We start from the raw sequence: 14623 nt of genomic DNA, 5'->3' as shown, positions 1-14623 counted from the left end.
AGGGCGCCGGTCAGGCCGGGTCCGTCTGGCTGGGCGCCGGTCCGGTGGGGTCTGTCTGGTGGGCCCACAGCGAATCATCGGAGGTGACGGCGCTTGGATTCGTGCGTTGTTCCGCACGACTGACGGTGGAGTCAGCACGTGCGCTGAGTGGTGCGATGTTGGTGAGGTCCTTACCTTAGAACTGAGTACGTACGGGCGTTTGCAGCCGCTACAGCGATTCATAAATGATAATTTTGACGGATCGTTTCAAACTGAATGTAAACACTCCTGTCGACGTACAGACGAATAGTTGTTTGCGTGGGTGTAACCACGAGGGTGGGGTGCGGTGAGCCGGGAGGCTGGGGGACGCTCCCCTCCAACTTTTACAAAGCGTCATTTTGTGTCACCAAATTTGTCCATACAATACGCGTTTTCTACGTTTTGTAATTCGGAATGCCACTTTCAGGCTAATTTGTTTCCTCCATATTTTATTCTGACCCGATCAACCATGCTTCGTTCCCGCTGTAAGAGACGGAGTTACACACATGGTTGTTGGGGATCAAATGCGGTAAGTATCAAGCATGGACGAAACACTGTCATGCGAAGCGAGTTGGCTGCACATCCAAGGCCGCTATGTTGGCGCGCGCGTTGCACGGATAAGACAGGAACGTGAACCACTTGACTGATTACAAGAGGGCAAAGGAGGTGCTATGGAAGATATGCAGGCGGGCGCTGGAGCCAGCCGCTTTGTTCTGAACTTATCGGCGCGTTCAGCATGACATTTTCTATGATGATAAGAAGCGTGCTTCTAATGGCGAAGACCGTAACGTTTGTGCACATAGGTTGAAGCCATTTTCGCTGCAGACAGGTACTGAAAGGAACTCGCGGCCCCACTTTGCTCAGGCATTAGAGCGTTGCAAATAGTCAAGATGAAAACATACATCAATCCGGCAACAGTTCTTCCGTGTTGACGCTCTGCTCAGTGAACACACACGTTCACAAAACAGGCCACAGATAAACACACCCGCACGAACGAAGGTACTAGAGGACAGAGGCGGATCCAGAAGATATACCACGGGGGCTGTGGTCCATTCATCGGGATCTATGTGCAGGGGCCTCGCAGAGTGAGAATTTCGGGGCTCCACAAAGCCGATTCGAATGCCAAGAACATTTTGGGCTTCTCAGAACATGATCGGGCCTCAGGAGTATCAGGGAGCCCCAAGCAGGAGTGCGCTCAGAAAAGTGAGGCCCCTGCAGCCCTGAAGCACCTCCATGGACGAGCCCAGGGACGATAGGTCGTCTTTTCGAGACGGAGACGGCGACAGGACTCAATGTAGGACATTTTGGAGAACTTCGATGGCACGTTTTATTGGAATGACCAGGTCTGAGGAAACTGCAAAACACAAATTGTACAAGCGACAACAAGCACTAGTAAGTGCAATGGCCTGCAAGTGTCTGTTTCTTTGAGATTGTTTGTTCTTAGCTGGGAGCGTCGCGACCTGATTTTCTGTTCCCTGATGTTAATTGAAGTTCGCTGCGTCGCTGGGATAGAGGGAGGGGCACTCCTGGTTACCTGTTCTTGGGTAACGGTATATAAAACAAGGAAAAAGGTGCTGATCTTCCTTTTCCAGAAGGTGGAGTTCAGCCCATCGAAACATTTCGACACGTCCTTTTAGCAATATAATAATAAAGTTTGACTGCACATCCAGCGCTACGTCATGGTAACCACTTACAAGCATGACGCGGCGTTGAGGGAGACTTAGGCTGATAGTCGTACTCTCTCCGGTAGCGCTCAACTTGGCGTCGTGTCACGAAACTCGAGTCACGAATCACGAATCAAGAAAAAGCGCTATGTTGGCCAGATGTGTTGGATCACTGGTGAAATCAGCATTCATGTCCGAGCCCTGCGGCTTTGACTCGGCTGGGAGGAGGGGGGGGGGGGGACGACACGGATCGGATGGGACCGTCTATCTTCTGCCGGACGGCGGGCGCCCCCCCCCCCCCCCCCCGCCATACCCGCCGTCCGGGCCCGCGCCCGGTGAGCAGGCCATTGGGCCGGCGCTGGCACGGCGACATCTGTCGTCTCCAAAGGCACGGCCTCCGACACTGAGCCGGGGCCTCGCCCCCCGACACTGAGCTGGGGCCTCGCCTTCCGACACTGAACCGAGGCTTCGCCCTCCGACACTGAACCGGGGCCTCGCCCTCCAACACTGAGTCAGGGCCTCGCCCTCCGACACTGAGCCGGGCCTCGCCCTCCGATACTGAGCCGGGGCCTCGCCCTCCGACACTGAGCCGGGGCCTCGCCCTCCGACACTGAGCCGGGGCCTCGCCCCTGCGCTGTGTCTTCAGAACGCGCGGAGACCAGCGAGTAGTGGGCATCTCCAGTCGACGATTGGTGGCGTAGTGATCGACAGACTCCGAAGGCACCCCGAACCATCCGCACGGATCGTCTGCACATGCACCATTGGCGTATTCACGAAGCCGGCGGTCTGCGGCGCAGTGGGCTTCCCTCGACCGAATGACCGGCGCTGGCGGTTGGCGTCTGAGTGACACGGCCCAGGCAATCAAGATGGCAGCTTTGCAAACCTAGCAGCGGCAGACGAATAGTAAGCATGAGTTTGCTCACAATGGGCCCGTGACTTCAGAGACAATTCTCTCGCACAGCAAGCGGTGTGATGCTGGTTCCGGGTCAACGTCATTGATGCATCTGACGGCCGGCTCCCGGCGAGTTCCTAATTATACCTGGCATGCAATACACAGATACCCACTGAAATCGATGGAGTGCTTTGGCTCAGAATTGGTGAAGTGAATATGGTGGCACAACGGGCATATATACCTAGCTTCATTTCCTTTCCAGTTGACTCCACCCATGCTGTGCAAATTCAGCTTAGTTTGACAATGGCTTAAAAGCTTTCATTCCTGTAATTTTGCCTAACTTCAATTGCCTCAACCTCAGGCAATCTACCAGCATCTCCCGTCCTAGCTTAAAATGAGGATGGTGAGTTTTTGTGGGAACATGTCCGGCGCTGTGCCGTCCTACCTACCGCTACCCATATCCTGGACAATAAAGCGATCCACTTGGGTTCAAAGAGCGGTACCCTGAAAAGGAGGCGTCGGAAAATGGGTCAATAAATGTGGACAACGCCAGCGGACCGACCGGGTCGGCGACAGAGATCAACTCCCAGTATTGGTCTGGCCGAAAGGGGACCTGAGCGGGCGGTGAGAACCGGACGGTGAGAACCGAACGGTGAGATCGAGCGGTGAGAACCCAACGGTGAGAACCGAACGGTGAGATCGAACGGTGAGAACCGAACGGTGAGAACCGAAGTGAAAGACCAGCTGATTAGCGCGGGAATCGGGCGGCTGAAGTAAAGCCAGAGATCCCTTTCAGTCCACGCGAGCATCTGACAGAGATGTACCCGATGCATGGCTTGTCTGCTGCACCGGGCGCTGGGATCCCTGCCAGGGACGGCGAGGGCACGGTGCCAAACCTGATACGGAAGGCCGCTCGGCGTGATAGTGATGCAACTGCTCACCAACGGCCAAGCAGTTCGTAAGCGTCATTTGTGGCGCGAACGTGTTCATATGCGCACATGGTGCGTTGATTTAAAGTTTTTGCACTCGCACAGCCGCCACGAAGCCTGATATCTCTGCGACTGGTTTTCAACCAACGGTAAGGAAAAGACCTTGCCTGTGCATCGGGAGCAGATGCTTGCAGCTTTGGCGAGTCGTTGTGCAGCGTGGATATCGATCTCAAGATCGAGTATGATGCTTATATCGGCGGAAGTTAGGTTAAGTGCGACTGCTGAGTGGACACCTACAGCCGCAGGCCTGGCAGCGTATGTCATGCTCACATGCAATGTCTGAATTATGTGCTTCGCCAGTCTCCTTCACGCGAAGCAGCGCGACGGTTCCGGTGTCCAGAGTCGGCTAAGGTCTTACTTCAACAGGCACAACCCTCGACCTTATTCGCCCGCCCATGGTACCACGTAATCTCCTGAGCCTTTCCAGCATCCGATCGTTCCACTTCTGCTCTCATGGCTGACCGACCAACCGTCCCGCAATGACCATTGTACCACTGTACAGTGCACACGGCTCCGTGCACGGTGCGCAGGCGGCTGCACAGCCGGCGTGAGAGCGGGGCGACCTGCAGAGGGGTGCGCAATGCCGCATGTGAGGCGGCCGGCCCGCGGCCCGGTCGCATCGATTCGCGTCCGTACAGGAGGACCAATCGATGGCGATGGCCAGCCATCGCTGCAGTCGCCGCGCTCGGCGGCGGCCCGCCTGACGAGCCCGACCGGCGGCGCCGCGCCCCGGCCGCCGCGTGACGCGTCACGCGCGCCGTCACGGGACGCGACGGCGGCCGAGGCGGAGGCGCGGTCACTGCCCTCTCGCGCGCCGGGCCGCTGCGGGACCTCGTGCATGACTTGCAGGTCATACGCGGCGGGATGAGGCTAAGTCGGGTCAGACCACGGCTGCGAGCTGCAGCACAGAGTCGTCTGGCGCCTGCACGGCCTCTGAGATCGGCGGCTATTGGAAATCGGAGAACCACGCAAATGGCGAAATCCAGATGAATCAAGATATTTTCTACACTGAAATTCAAGAGGTTTTTTGGCATTTCCTGTCAGACTGAACTGAATCTACACGAGAGTCAAACGTTCCTAACTGTTCAAAGGAATGATAGGATGGTCGCCGCAATGAGCAGTCTGGATGCCCGATTTGAGAAGGCGATGTCGGAAAAGCTGATGAGGAAGACCTGAGAACAGGTCCTTCGCGCTTCGAAAAGTACCATCCACCCATACAGAAGAAAAAACTGAGAAGAGTTAGTTCGCGGACTTGCGCCTCACTTCCCTAGATGTGATCTTTTTCTTGGTTCTTTCTCGAGGCTCTTGTTTCGGTGTACGTACCGCTCAAAGACCATCAGCTCGCCGGTGTCCTGTACTGACGCGGGGGCCTTGTTTCGGTGTACGTACCGTTCAAAGACCATCAGCTCGCCGATGTCCTGTACTGGGGCGGGGCTCTTGTTTCGGTGTGCGTACCGTTCAAAGACCATCCGCTCGCCGGTGTTCTGTACTGGCGTGGGGCTCTTGTTTCGGTGTATGTACCGTTCAAAGGCCATCCGCTCGCCGGTGTCCTGAAGAGGTACGTCGATACAATTCCCACCGACGCTGCGCTGCGGGTTCTGTGCATGCACCTGTGGCAGATTTCTGAGGATATCGATGGTTTGACCCTGCTCGATGATCGTGGAGATCATCTTACTGTTAAGGGAGGACGGTACCAATCTTGAAAAAGCTTGAAGGAATGAGCTGAAAGGACTATACGGGGCGAGTGTAAACCTGGACATATCTCTAGAGGACTTGAGGGACTCTGGGAGTGGACCACAGCTTCATCGCCGGGGAACCCAAAGAGTAGCAGGGTAACTGTACATAAGTGGTCCATCAAAGTACAGGACTCTCATGCAATTCGATGACGCCACGGAACGGAAAATCTCGCTTACCCAACGCTACAACATCCCAGCCAAGTCAGACATGCAGAGGCAATGTCGGTTTCAGCTGGGACATCACAATCAGCAAGGGCAGACAAAGCAGATGAGGGCTGCTCTGATGAAGGAAGTGTTCCTAAAGTGTTATGTCGCCAGATAGTCATTGTATAGCTGGGTCACATCATCCAGATGGACGATTATATCTTGCATGTTTCTTTTTGCCATTCGATCAGTGAAAGAAAAATGTCTTGCTCCGTGCGAAATAGTGGCGTTGGCTTGCAAGCTCTAAATGCTTTTGGATCTATAAAAACAGCAATATGTTTTCCAAGTTGTGAATTCGGAATAAGGTTCAGCCTTGGAATTATCCGATGGTTTTGCTTTTATCTGTACATACTTGCAACACTGCAAAGTGCAGGCTAGCAAAACAGCAGGAGTTTAAGCACGTATCGCGCAGCATGGCATCCACACCGGGAAGCCGGCGCGATCTTTCCCTTTACGCCATATCGCAACCAACGCCACGTTTGTCACCCTCCCGACTGACGAACGACTCACAGCGCTCGGTGCCGTTTCTCTGCTGAGACTTTACAGACTGAAATGGTAATGATTTGGATCAGAAGTCTGAAAACATGCACCTGCTAGTACGACTGGAAGCAGAGTCCAACTCAGTTCCACACACATCCGTCAAACATGGTGTCCACCACACGAGGCGACAGAGGGAGAAGTCTTCTCATATTTACGGGGTCTAACGCTACACCGATGCGCACCCCATGGAACGAACCCCACCACAGAACCTTCCTGCCCCGTCCCCTCCTGGTTTTGACACGTAGCGAGCCGCTGCCACCTGTAGCACCGATCTGAAGTCCAATAAATACATTCGGCTACAGAAATGCGCCCAAGGAGGCACACTAAATACACCGAACATTTTGCTATAAAATGTCCTTTTTAAGCAAACTTATTTTGCTATTGAGTCACTTTTCCGTGATGTTTCTAACCTATTTCCAACGCATATTTCCTGAGCGTTTGTTTGAACAGAGATTGTATATCGATTTCGCTACCTTGCAAAAACGTGCCGTAGACTTGTAGTTGTTAGCCAGCCACACGCAATTTCACCAGTGGTGCTCGGTGCTTTTGAAAGCCGATGCCACCCGGGTGTTGTACACGCTTTGCCAAACTGCTCTGTCTGAAAGTTGTGTGGTAGAAACTTGCTGAAGTCATACAATGAAAACGTCGACAAGTCGGGACTTCTCGATCCGCCGCTACCAGTTGCAGTACTTGCACACCATCCTTTGAAGAAAGTTCATCCATGCACGCATCAATATCGTGTGTCACCACGCGCTGCGGTTCGAAGAACAGAGTGTGGCATGTGAATCCAACACAACATGCAGCACCCGCCTTTTGCTAGTGCAGCCTTATTTGGCAGAAGGCGAGCAATTTACATTGATCCCTCCCTGCCGAATGTATGAAGTCGTTCATATGAGTGCTGACCTGCATACGAAGGTGCAAATCCTGAAAATCATTGACAGGACCGAACGGAAATTTTTGGCTATAGGGATCATGATCCTCACGTTAAAACTCGGAAGTCACCGGTCAACAGGACCTGTTTCCTACACCTTCGAGCACCGCAGGCTGCCTGCCCTCTCCCGACTCAAGACTTCTGCGCGGACAGCAGCACCTCGGACAGCAGTGCTCGGCTCTGGTGTGCGACCCCGGCCGACCGCCGGCGGCCTCGCGGTTCGGGCAGCCGGCGGCCGGCCCGGCGGCCGGCGCGCCACGCCAGATTAATTATTTGGACGGAGGGCGGCGCGCGGGAGCAGGGGCCAGGGCCGGCCGCGCCACGCCGCCACTTTCTAATCAGCTTCCTGTGCGGCGGCGTCGCGCCGCCACCCCCGCGAAGTCGACTCGGTCGGATCGTCGATGAACCGGCGCGCCGTTTTAGGACGATATCGCCGTTGCCAGCGGCTTGACGGTTTCTCAGACGGTGTAGGACGCAGGGGGCACAGGAGTGGGGCGGGGCGGGGCGGGCGGACGGGGCACAAAGGTGCCGGATGCTGAGGGTGGGGCGCGGGGAGAGCCGCCGCCGGCCAGGCCCGGCCCACAGCACGGCGCCCGGCTGCCGCCGCCGAGCCGCGCCGAGCCGACACGAGCCAGCCGGGTAATTCTCCACAATCAGGCGAGTCCACCCCGCGCCAGCCGGGGGAGGCACGGCGCTGCTGACGCCAAATGTTACGGGTACCCTCTCTGACACCGGACCGTGGCGTCGACTAAACTTACTCGTTTCCAACATAATTCACGTTCATTAAACCCATCAGGTCCTGATCATGTCCATTAATAGGAGGTATCGTTGCTATCGATGTCGACGGCTGCGCTGGGGGCGCGTCTTTGCTCGACGCGCTTGGCGCGGTGTCAGCTAGTGTACCGGGGGCGGCTGGCCGGGCGAGTAACGGCCGCCGCCCCGGCCGCCGGTGACGGGGGCCGACGCGAATGCCGCCCGCCCGAGAGCGCGCAAACAAGCCGGCCGCGCACCTGCGGCGGTGGGAGCGCGGAGTCGCGCAGCCGCTCGTGATAGGGCCACCACGGAGCCCCTCCTGCCGCCGCCATGTTGCCCCAGCAGAGGGCGCCGAAACGCACCCGTCGGCGCCTACAATAACACATTACGCAACGCGAGGCGCTCGGCCGTCGGGCGGGGCTCCGCCGGCGTCCGTCTAGCCGGACCGGGACGCCCGTTAGCTCGGCCGCGGCGGCGCGGCGCCTCGGCGGTGACCCGGCCAAGCCGGCCGTGAGCGTCCGCCTGCCTGGCCTCTGCCGGCCGGCCGCGGACGAATCAGGCGCGCCAGTGACCGGCACCGACCGCGCCGATACCGCGAGGCCTGCGGTCGCGGCGCGGCGCGGCGCCAGCTATCTGCCACCGCGCCGCCGCCGCACGTGTCGATACCGGCCGGCAATCGAGCTGGGGCGGACACCGCCATCGGCACGCGGTCGTGGACTGCAGGGAACGAGAAGGGCTAAAGAGCGGCGGCCGCGCTTTTTTGCACAGTGACTGGCTTCTATGCGCGTTTTGGGATGACTCGTGGGAAATTGCTTTCCTTGGAAACGCACTGCTTGCCTGAATATGGGGAAGCCTTAATATCAAGAGCAAGGACATACAAAGAATGCTCCCGCATTAAGTCCTGGCGCGTGCCTAGGACAGAATCGGCTGGGTGTTCCGTGTGCCGCCGGGATCAGAATCGGCTGAGTGCTCCGCGTGCCGCCGGGATCGGAATCGGCTGAGTGCTCCGCGTGCCGCCGGGATCGGAATCGGCTGGGTGCCCCGTGTGCCGCCGGGATCAGAATCGGCTGGGTGCTCCGTGTGCCGCCGGGATCAGAATCGGCTAGGTGCTCCGTGTGCCTCCGGGATCAAAATCGGCTAGGTGCACCGTATACCGCCGGAATCAGAATCGGCTAGGTGCTCCGTGTGCCGCCGGGATCAGAATCGGCTAGGTGCTCCGTGTGCTGCCGGGATCAGAATCGGCTAGGTGCTCCGTGTGCCGCCGGGATCAGAATCGATTGTCACGCGTTGATATTTCATCGCTCACTCAATTATTTCCCGGAAAATGTATGACAATCCATTTTTCCGCACTGAATCGATGTCACTAAATGCGTCCATCGCGAGCGCGGGTGAGTCGACCGACGGCCTCGGATTTAAGACCAGAGGGGCAGGGCCTATTCTACAAGCTTTACTTACTTTACAAGCCTACTTTATGATCATGGCATATATCAATAGTGACCGTTTATCATGCCATTTCGACAACACAAGCGACCGATTTCTCTGCAGCCTGACAGTTGCTTACACGAGAAGTTCCATTAAGAAGTTGAGCAACATGTGTAAGCAGCGCATGACCTTTAAAATGATCTGCCAAACATTCCATTCCTCTGCCTTCTTCGCCATCAGTAACTCTCACAAGGGCACCGGACGTCCTCTCAGGTTGGGTTCATGGAGAAAGGGGGTTCACCACGGCTCCTTCGTTCCGGCGCCCACGGTTCGTTAAATGCAGATGTGATGCGTGTAAGTATCAGGTCGTAGCTGTCGATGAGAGCAAATCTATCCCCGTGCTTGTGGGGACTCCTGCAGACCCTCATACACATAAAAGTCTGCACAAGGGAACACATTTAACGATACATGACTCGGAATTCGGCCACGGTGCAAAGCTCGGCCCAGTTACTAAACAGCTCACACAGCACCTTGGTGATTCTCTTTGAGGCTTCGCTACCCGCGTGAGCTCGACCCCACCAACTGAGGGCACCACTAGCACTCGAGTGGCGGGCTCCACTCGATTCTAATCTGATTCGGTGCCGGTTTCCCGGCGCCGGAATTCGGCGTGGCTGCGCCGCGGGCCGCGCCATTGTTGCGCCAGAGGGCAGAGCGGCAGCCGGCGGCCGGTGCAGCGGCGCCCGCTTCCTGCGGCGGCCGCGGCGCAGCCGGCTCAGCGGAGCCGGCGCCGGCCCCGGTCTGCTCCGCCGGTCCGGGACCGCGCTCAGACCGTGGTCTGGTCCGTCGGTCCGGGACCACACTCAGATCCAGGCCTGGTACGCCGGTCCGAGACCACGCTCAGATCCAGGCCTGGTACGCTGGCCCGAGACCACGCTCAGATCCAGGCCTGGTACGCCGGTCCGGGACCACGCTCAGATCCAGGCCTGGTACGCCGGTCCGGGACTACGCTCAGATCCAGGCCTGGTACGCCGGTCCGGGACCACGCTCAGATCCAGGCCTGGTACGCCGGTCCGGGACCACGCTCAGATCCAGGCCTGGTACGTCGGCCCGGGACCACGCTCAGATCCAGACCTGGTACGCCGGTCCGGGACCACGCTCAGATCCAGGCCTGGTACGCCGGTCCGGGACCACGCTCAGATCCAGGCCTGGTACGCCGGTCCGGGACCACGCTCAGATCCAGGCCTGGTACGCCGGTCCGAGACCACGCTCAGATCCAGGCCTGGTACGCCGGTCCGGGACCACGCTTAGATCCAGGCCTGGTACACCGGTCCGGGACCACGCTCAGATCCAGGCCTGGTACGCCGGTCCGGGACCACGCTCAGATCCAGGCCTGGTACGCCGGTCCGGGACCACGCTCAGATCCAGGTCTGGTACGCCGGTCCGGGACCACACTCAGATCCAGGCCTGGTACGCCGGTCCGGGACCACGCTCAGATCCAGGCCTGGTACGCCGGTCCGGAACTACGCTCAGATCCAGGCCTGGTACGCCGGTCCGGGACCACGCTCAGATCCAGGCCTGGTACGCCGGTCCGGGACCACGCCGATGTTCGCCAGCATGAGGACTTAAAACGCCTGACAGCGATCCTACGGAAGCCATTGGCACTTTGGCAACCGTCAGTGAGGTCTCAGCGTAACCCCAACAGTGATATTTGATCCTCACGTTATATTTTAGAAGAAGTCCGAGTGGCCAGGGCGTCATGACTATTGATTCAATCAATGTGGGTAATTTCGTTATACATTTATGCATTGCAATAAACGTCTGAGATTTGAAAACATACTCGATTCCAAAACCTTGCATCCCTTAAAAATTTATCCAAGCTACGTGGAATGCGCGTTTGTTGTCGAACAAACAGCCTTTCGCAAAATTACATATTTCCCGTTGACAATCATTGTTGATGTTTCAAAATCGTGCTCCAGTTCATGCATGGGCACAAAACGCCTGACTTTCTATTCTGTCCATCGAAAACGGCAATTTTCCTGCGCTTGATGTACTCCTGTCACAATAAAATTGACAACTGAGACATTCTCCGCCAATTCCGCCAGCGTATCACGCACTCAAATCTTGAAAAGGAAAAGAACATGTAACTGTGGAGTACGAAGAAGTCACACTGTAAGCCTGTCTTTAGCAGACCATAGCCGCTGTCCAAATGATCCTGGTCGACGAACTTCATATATATATATATATATATATATATATATATATATATATATATATATATATATATTATGCTTGATGAAAGAAATGTTTTGGCACAAATTTTCCCTGATAGATTTCTCACCTAGTGATCTTGCGACCTTTTCTTACCTGACCAGCCTTGACATATGGGTACTTGAAACTCGTATTCTTAACGCGTACCAAATTCGACTGTATGCTTCATAAAATGGTACAAAAACAAAAACAAGGTATTTTCGCAGCGCGTGCCTTTTCGTGTTTCGCAAACGCACATGTAGGTGGCACTGAGAACAACTCCGATATCTCCGGACTGGTTGAAGGCTTCGCAATTCAGTAAGCGACTCTTGATTGGAAATTTAATTACTAAATCGAAATTTAGGTCAATGTTCATGATCTGAAGCGAAAGCCGAGATGATTTTCTCAGCCAAATGCAGATAAATCTATCATAACTCTAGTTTGCTCCCGTTATTAACACTTCATTCCCATATGCACGATGAAACCAACTGGTCACTTAATGACTGACCTAGGATTGAGCAAAACATCACCTATATTTCTTACTTCTGGTTGCCTAAAGGACAAGGCGAAGTTGGGTCACGAAAAATGCATTTTAGAACACAGCATATTTGCCACCTGGCTGCTGCTTTGTCTCCATGGTTGAAAACACAAGTTCATGTTGGCGCCCGTGCTGCTAAACCGAACCATACCGCACCTTCGCATAACAGAACATCTATTAGTATTGCAATTCACTTACAACGGCCAAGCTCAATATGGAACTAATTACCCGTGTCGGTGTGGCACCGGCTGCCGCAAAGGAAGTCAAGCGTGTCCTCTGAATAAACAGATCCTGAACGGCCGAGACTGAGCTTCAGTAGCTGTTGGACAAGATCGGCAGCCGCGTGTTATTCAAGCTTGTGTGTAAGCACGATGTGAAAGTTTACTCACCGCTGATCTCTGTCGTGGAATCATTCAATTACACTTCGATTAAATTTGTCCCCCGTTCATGGCGTGCGGACAGATCACGGACGGATAAGGCTGTGGGTTTCACGGGATAGGATTTGTGGAACCGGGTAATAATACCCCTTTCTGTGACGGCCCTGGCGAACACACTGAGCTCGTTTGTCATGTCCGTCACCTTTACCTGCAAAACATAAAAGAACTTACGGACTCTGACGATTTTGTTCTGCAATTAAATGAAACATCAGCTCGGCCCACGTAACCCAATTACATCTCTTCTATTACAACAGTAGCCTAAAATCGGCCGTTGGGGTTTGGTTTGGTTGGGAATGCAGCCGCTTCAAACCCCCTTGGCACGTGCGCGCACTGCTGAGCCACCCATGCCATCACACGCGATTTTAGGCAAGGTTACAAAGAAATTCCACTAACGTGATACATACTTCGAATCCTCCTCGTGATTGCACTCGTGCGGGTGATTATTCTTGTTTCTATACTGCTGTAGCACAGCGGCCGCCCTCCGGGGGCTGCTCTAACGTCTGCTGGTGTGGGGCGTGTTTTGACACGCCACCCTAGTCATGATGCCTTTCCCATGTAAGGTGGCGACGATATGTCACTCGCACGGTACACCACGCGCCGACGGGATGAAAACGAGGATGATGGGGACTGTGAGGTCCGCTATGAAGAGTGTGTTAACACTGCCAGATGCACGCTGGAGAGCATGGTGGGAAGCAGAGACGACTACATCAGGTCACAGGTGACTGAACCAGTACGGAATGAAGTGGAGACGACTACATCAGGTAACAGGTCACTGAGCCGCTATGGATTGGAGCGGAGACGACCACCTCAGGTCAAAGGTCACTGAGCCGATATAAAATGATGTGCAGACAACTTCCTCAGGTCACAGGTCATTGAGCCGCTACGGAGTGAAGCTAAGCAAGAGCCACAACAGGGCCCACGTGCGGTCTGCATATTAAGGGCAGCGCAAGGAGATTGTAGCGGTTGGTGAGGTGTTGCCCCATGGTCGTTCGCGGAGAGCCATTCGTTGGTGGTCCAGGACTGTGGCTTTAGTGGGATGCGCCCCAGCGCACGGTGAGCCCGTATACGCTTGCTGTACGCTGGCGGAGAAGGGTGAAGCGTCCTGCCATGCCATCGGAGCTGCTGTCGTGTCTTTGACGGCAAGAGGTGCAGCCCTGCTATGATTTTCGTCTCCTCGGTGATTAATGACAGAAATTCAGGCCAGACTACCTGGCTTCAAGGCTTCATTAACGTACCTTATATCACCGATGGGCGTGCAGCACATTGAAGACCAGAAGAATCACACGGATGTGTGTAATGATGAGGAGGATTTGAAAGATGCAACATGTTCGTGGAATTTTGTTGTCACCTTGCAAAGAAAAAGTGGGTGCGACGGCATGGGTGGCTCAGCAGTGCGTGCCACGTGCCAGAAGGTATGAAACGCTTGAGTACGCCGCCATGCCACAGAGTGTGGGGTGGCCGCTCTAGATGGCGCAGTAAAACGTGCTACGTGCCAGGAGACTATGAAACGGCCGCTGTACCAGGAGGGTATAAAGTGCCCTCCGTGCTAAGGGAGCATGAGGCGGCCGCTCTGGGTGGCACAATAAAGCGTGCTGCGTGCCATGAGACTATGAAGCAGCCGCAGTTGCAGGAGAGTATGAAGCGGCCGCCGCAACAGGGCAGCATGAAGCGGCCGCAGTGCCAGGGCAGTACGAAGAAGCTGCCGTGCCAGGAGAGTATGAAGCGGTCGCCGTACCAGGAGAGTATGAAACGGCCGTCGTACCAGGAGAGTGTGAAGCGGCCGCCGCGCCAGAAGAGTATGAAGCGGCCGCAGTGCCGGGGCAGTATGAAGTGGCCGCAGTGCCAGGAGAGTATGAAGCGGCCGCCGTACCAGGGCAGTACGAAGTGGCCGCCGTGCCAGGGGAGTATGAAGCGGCCGCCGTACCAGGGGAGTATGAAGCGGCCGCAGTGCTAGGGGAGTATGAAGCGGCCGCCGTACCAGGGCAGTATGAAGTGGCCGCAGTGCCAGGGGACTATGAAGCGGCCGCCGTGCCAGGAGAGTGTGAAGCGGCCGCAGTGCCAGGAGAGTATGGAGCGGCCGCAGTGCCAGGAGAGTATGAAGCGGCTGCCGTACCAGGAGAGTATGAAGCGGCCGCCGTACCAGGAGAGTTTGAAGCGGCCGCTATCCCAACAAATCTTATCGGCCCATTAGTAGTGACTGTTGCAACTGGGTTGTGTGGGAGACGATGTTTCCGAAACAATGTCTCCGAGTC

At 55.8% G+C, this 14623-nt stretch overlaps 1 protein-coding gene across 1 annotated transcript; it reads left to right on the top strand.

The window, feature by feature from the left end:
• The first annotated feature begins 13980 nt into the window (after window positions 1–13980).
• LOC119089972 (proline-rich proteoglycan 2-like) lies at window positions 13981–14325 on the top strand. Its single transcript, XM_037212774.1, has one exon. The coding sequence runs from the start codon at window positions 13981–13983 to the stop codon at window positions 14323–14325; it is 345 nt and encodes a 114-aa protein (XP_037068669.1).
• Window positions 14326–14623: the final 298 nt, after the last annotated feature.

The sequence above is a fragment of the Pollicipes pollicipes genome, unplaced genomic scaffold (genome assembly GCF_011947565.3).
Source record: "Pollicipes pollicipes isolate AB1234 unplaced genomic scaffold, Ppol_2.1 Scaffold_3087;HRSCAF=3621_pilon_pilon_pilon, whole genome shotgun sequence".
Lineage (NCBI taxonomy): Eukaryota > Metazoa > Arthropoda > Thecostraca > Pollicipedomorpha > Pollicipedidae > Pollicipes > Pollicipes pollicipes.
This window is presented reverse-complemented; position numbering and strand designations above follow the sequence as displayed.

What these genes read in the sequence shown, in the direction of transcription:
- LOC119089972 (XM_037212774.1), top strand. Translation starts at nt 13,981, where the DNA reads ATGAAGCAGCCGCAGTTGCAGGAGAGTATGAAGCGGCCGCCGCAACAG.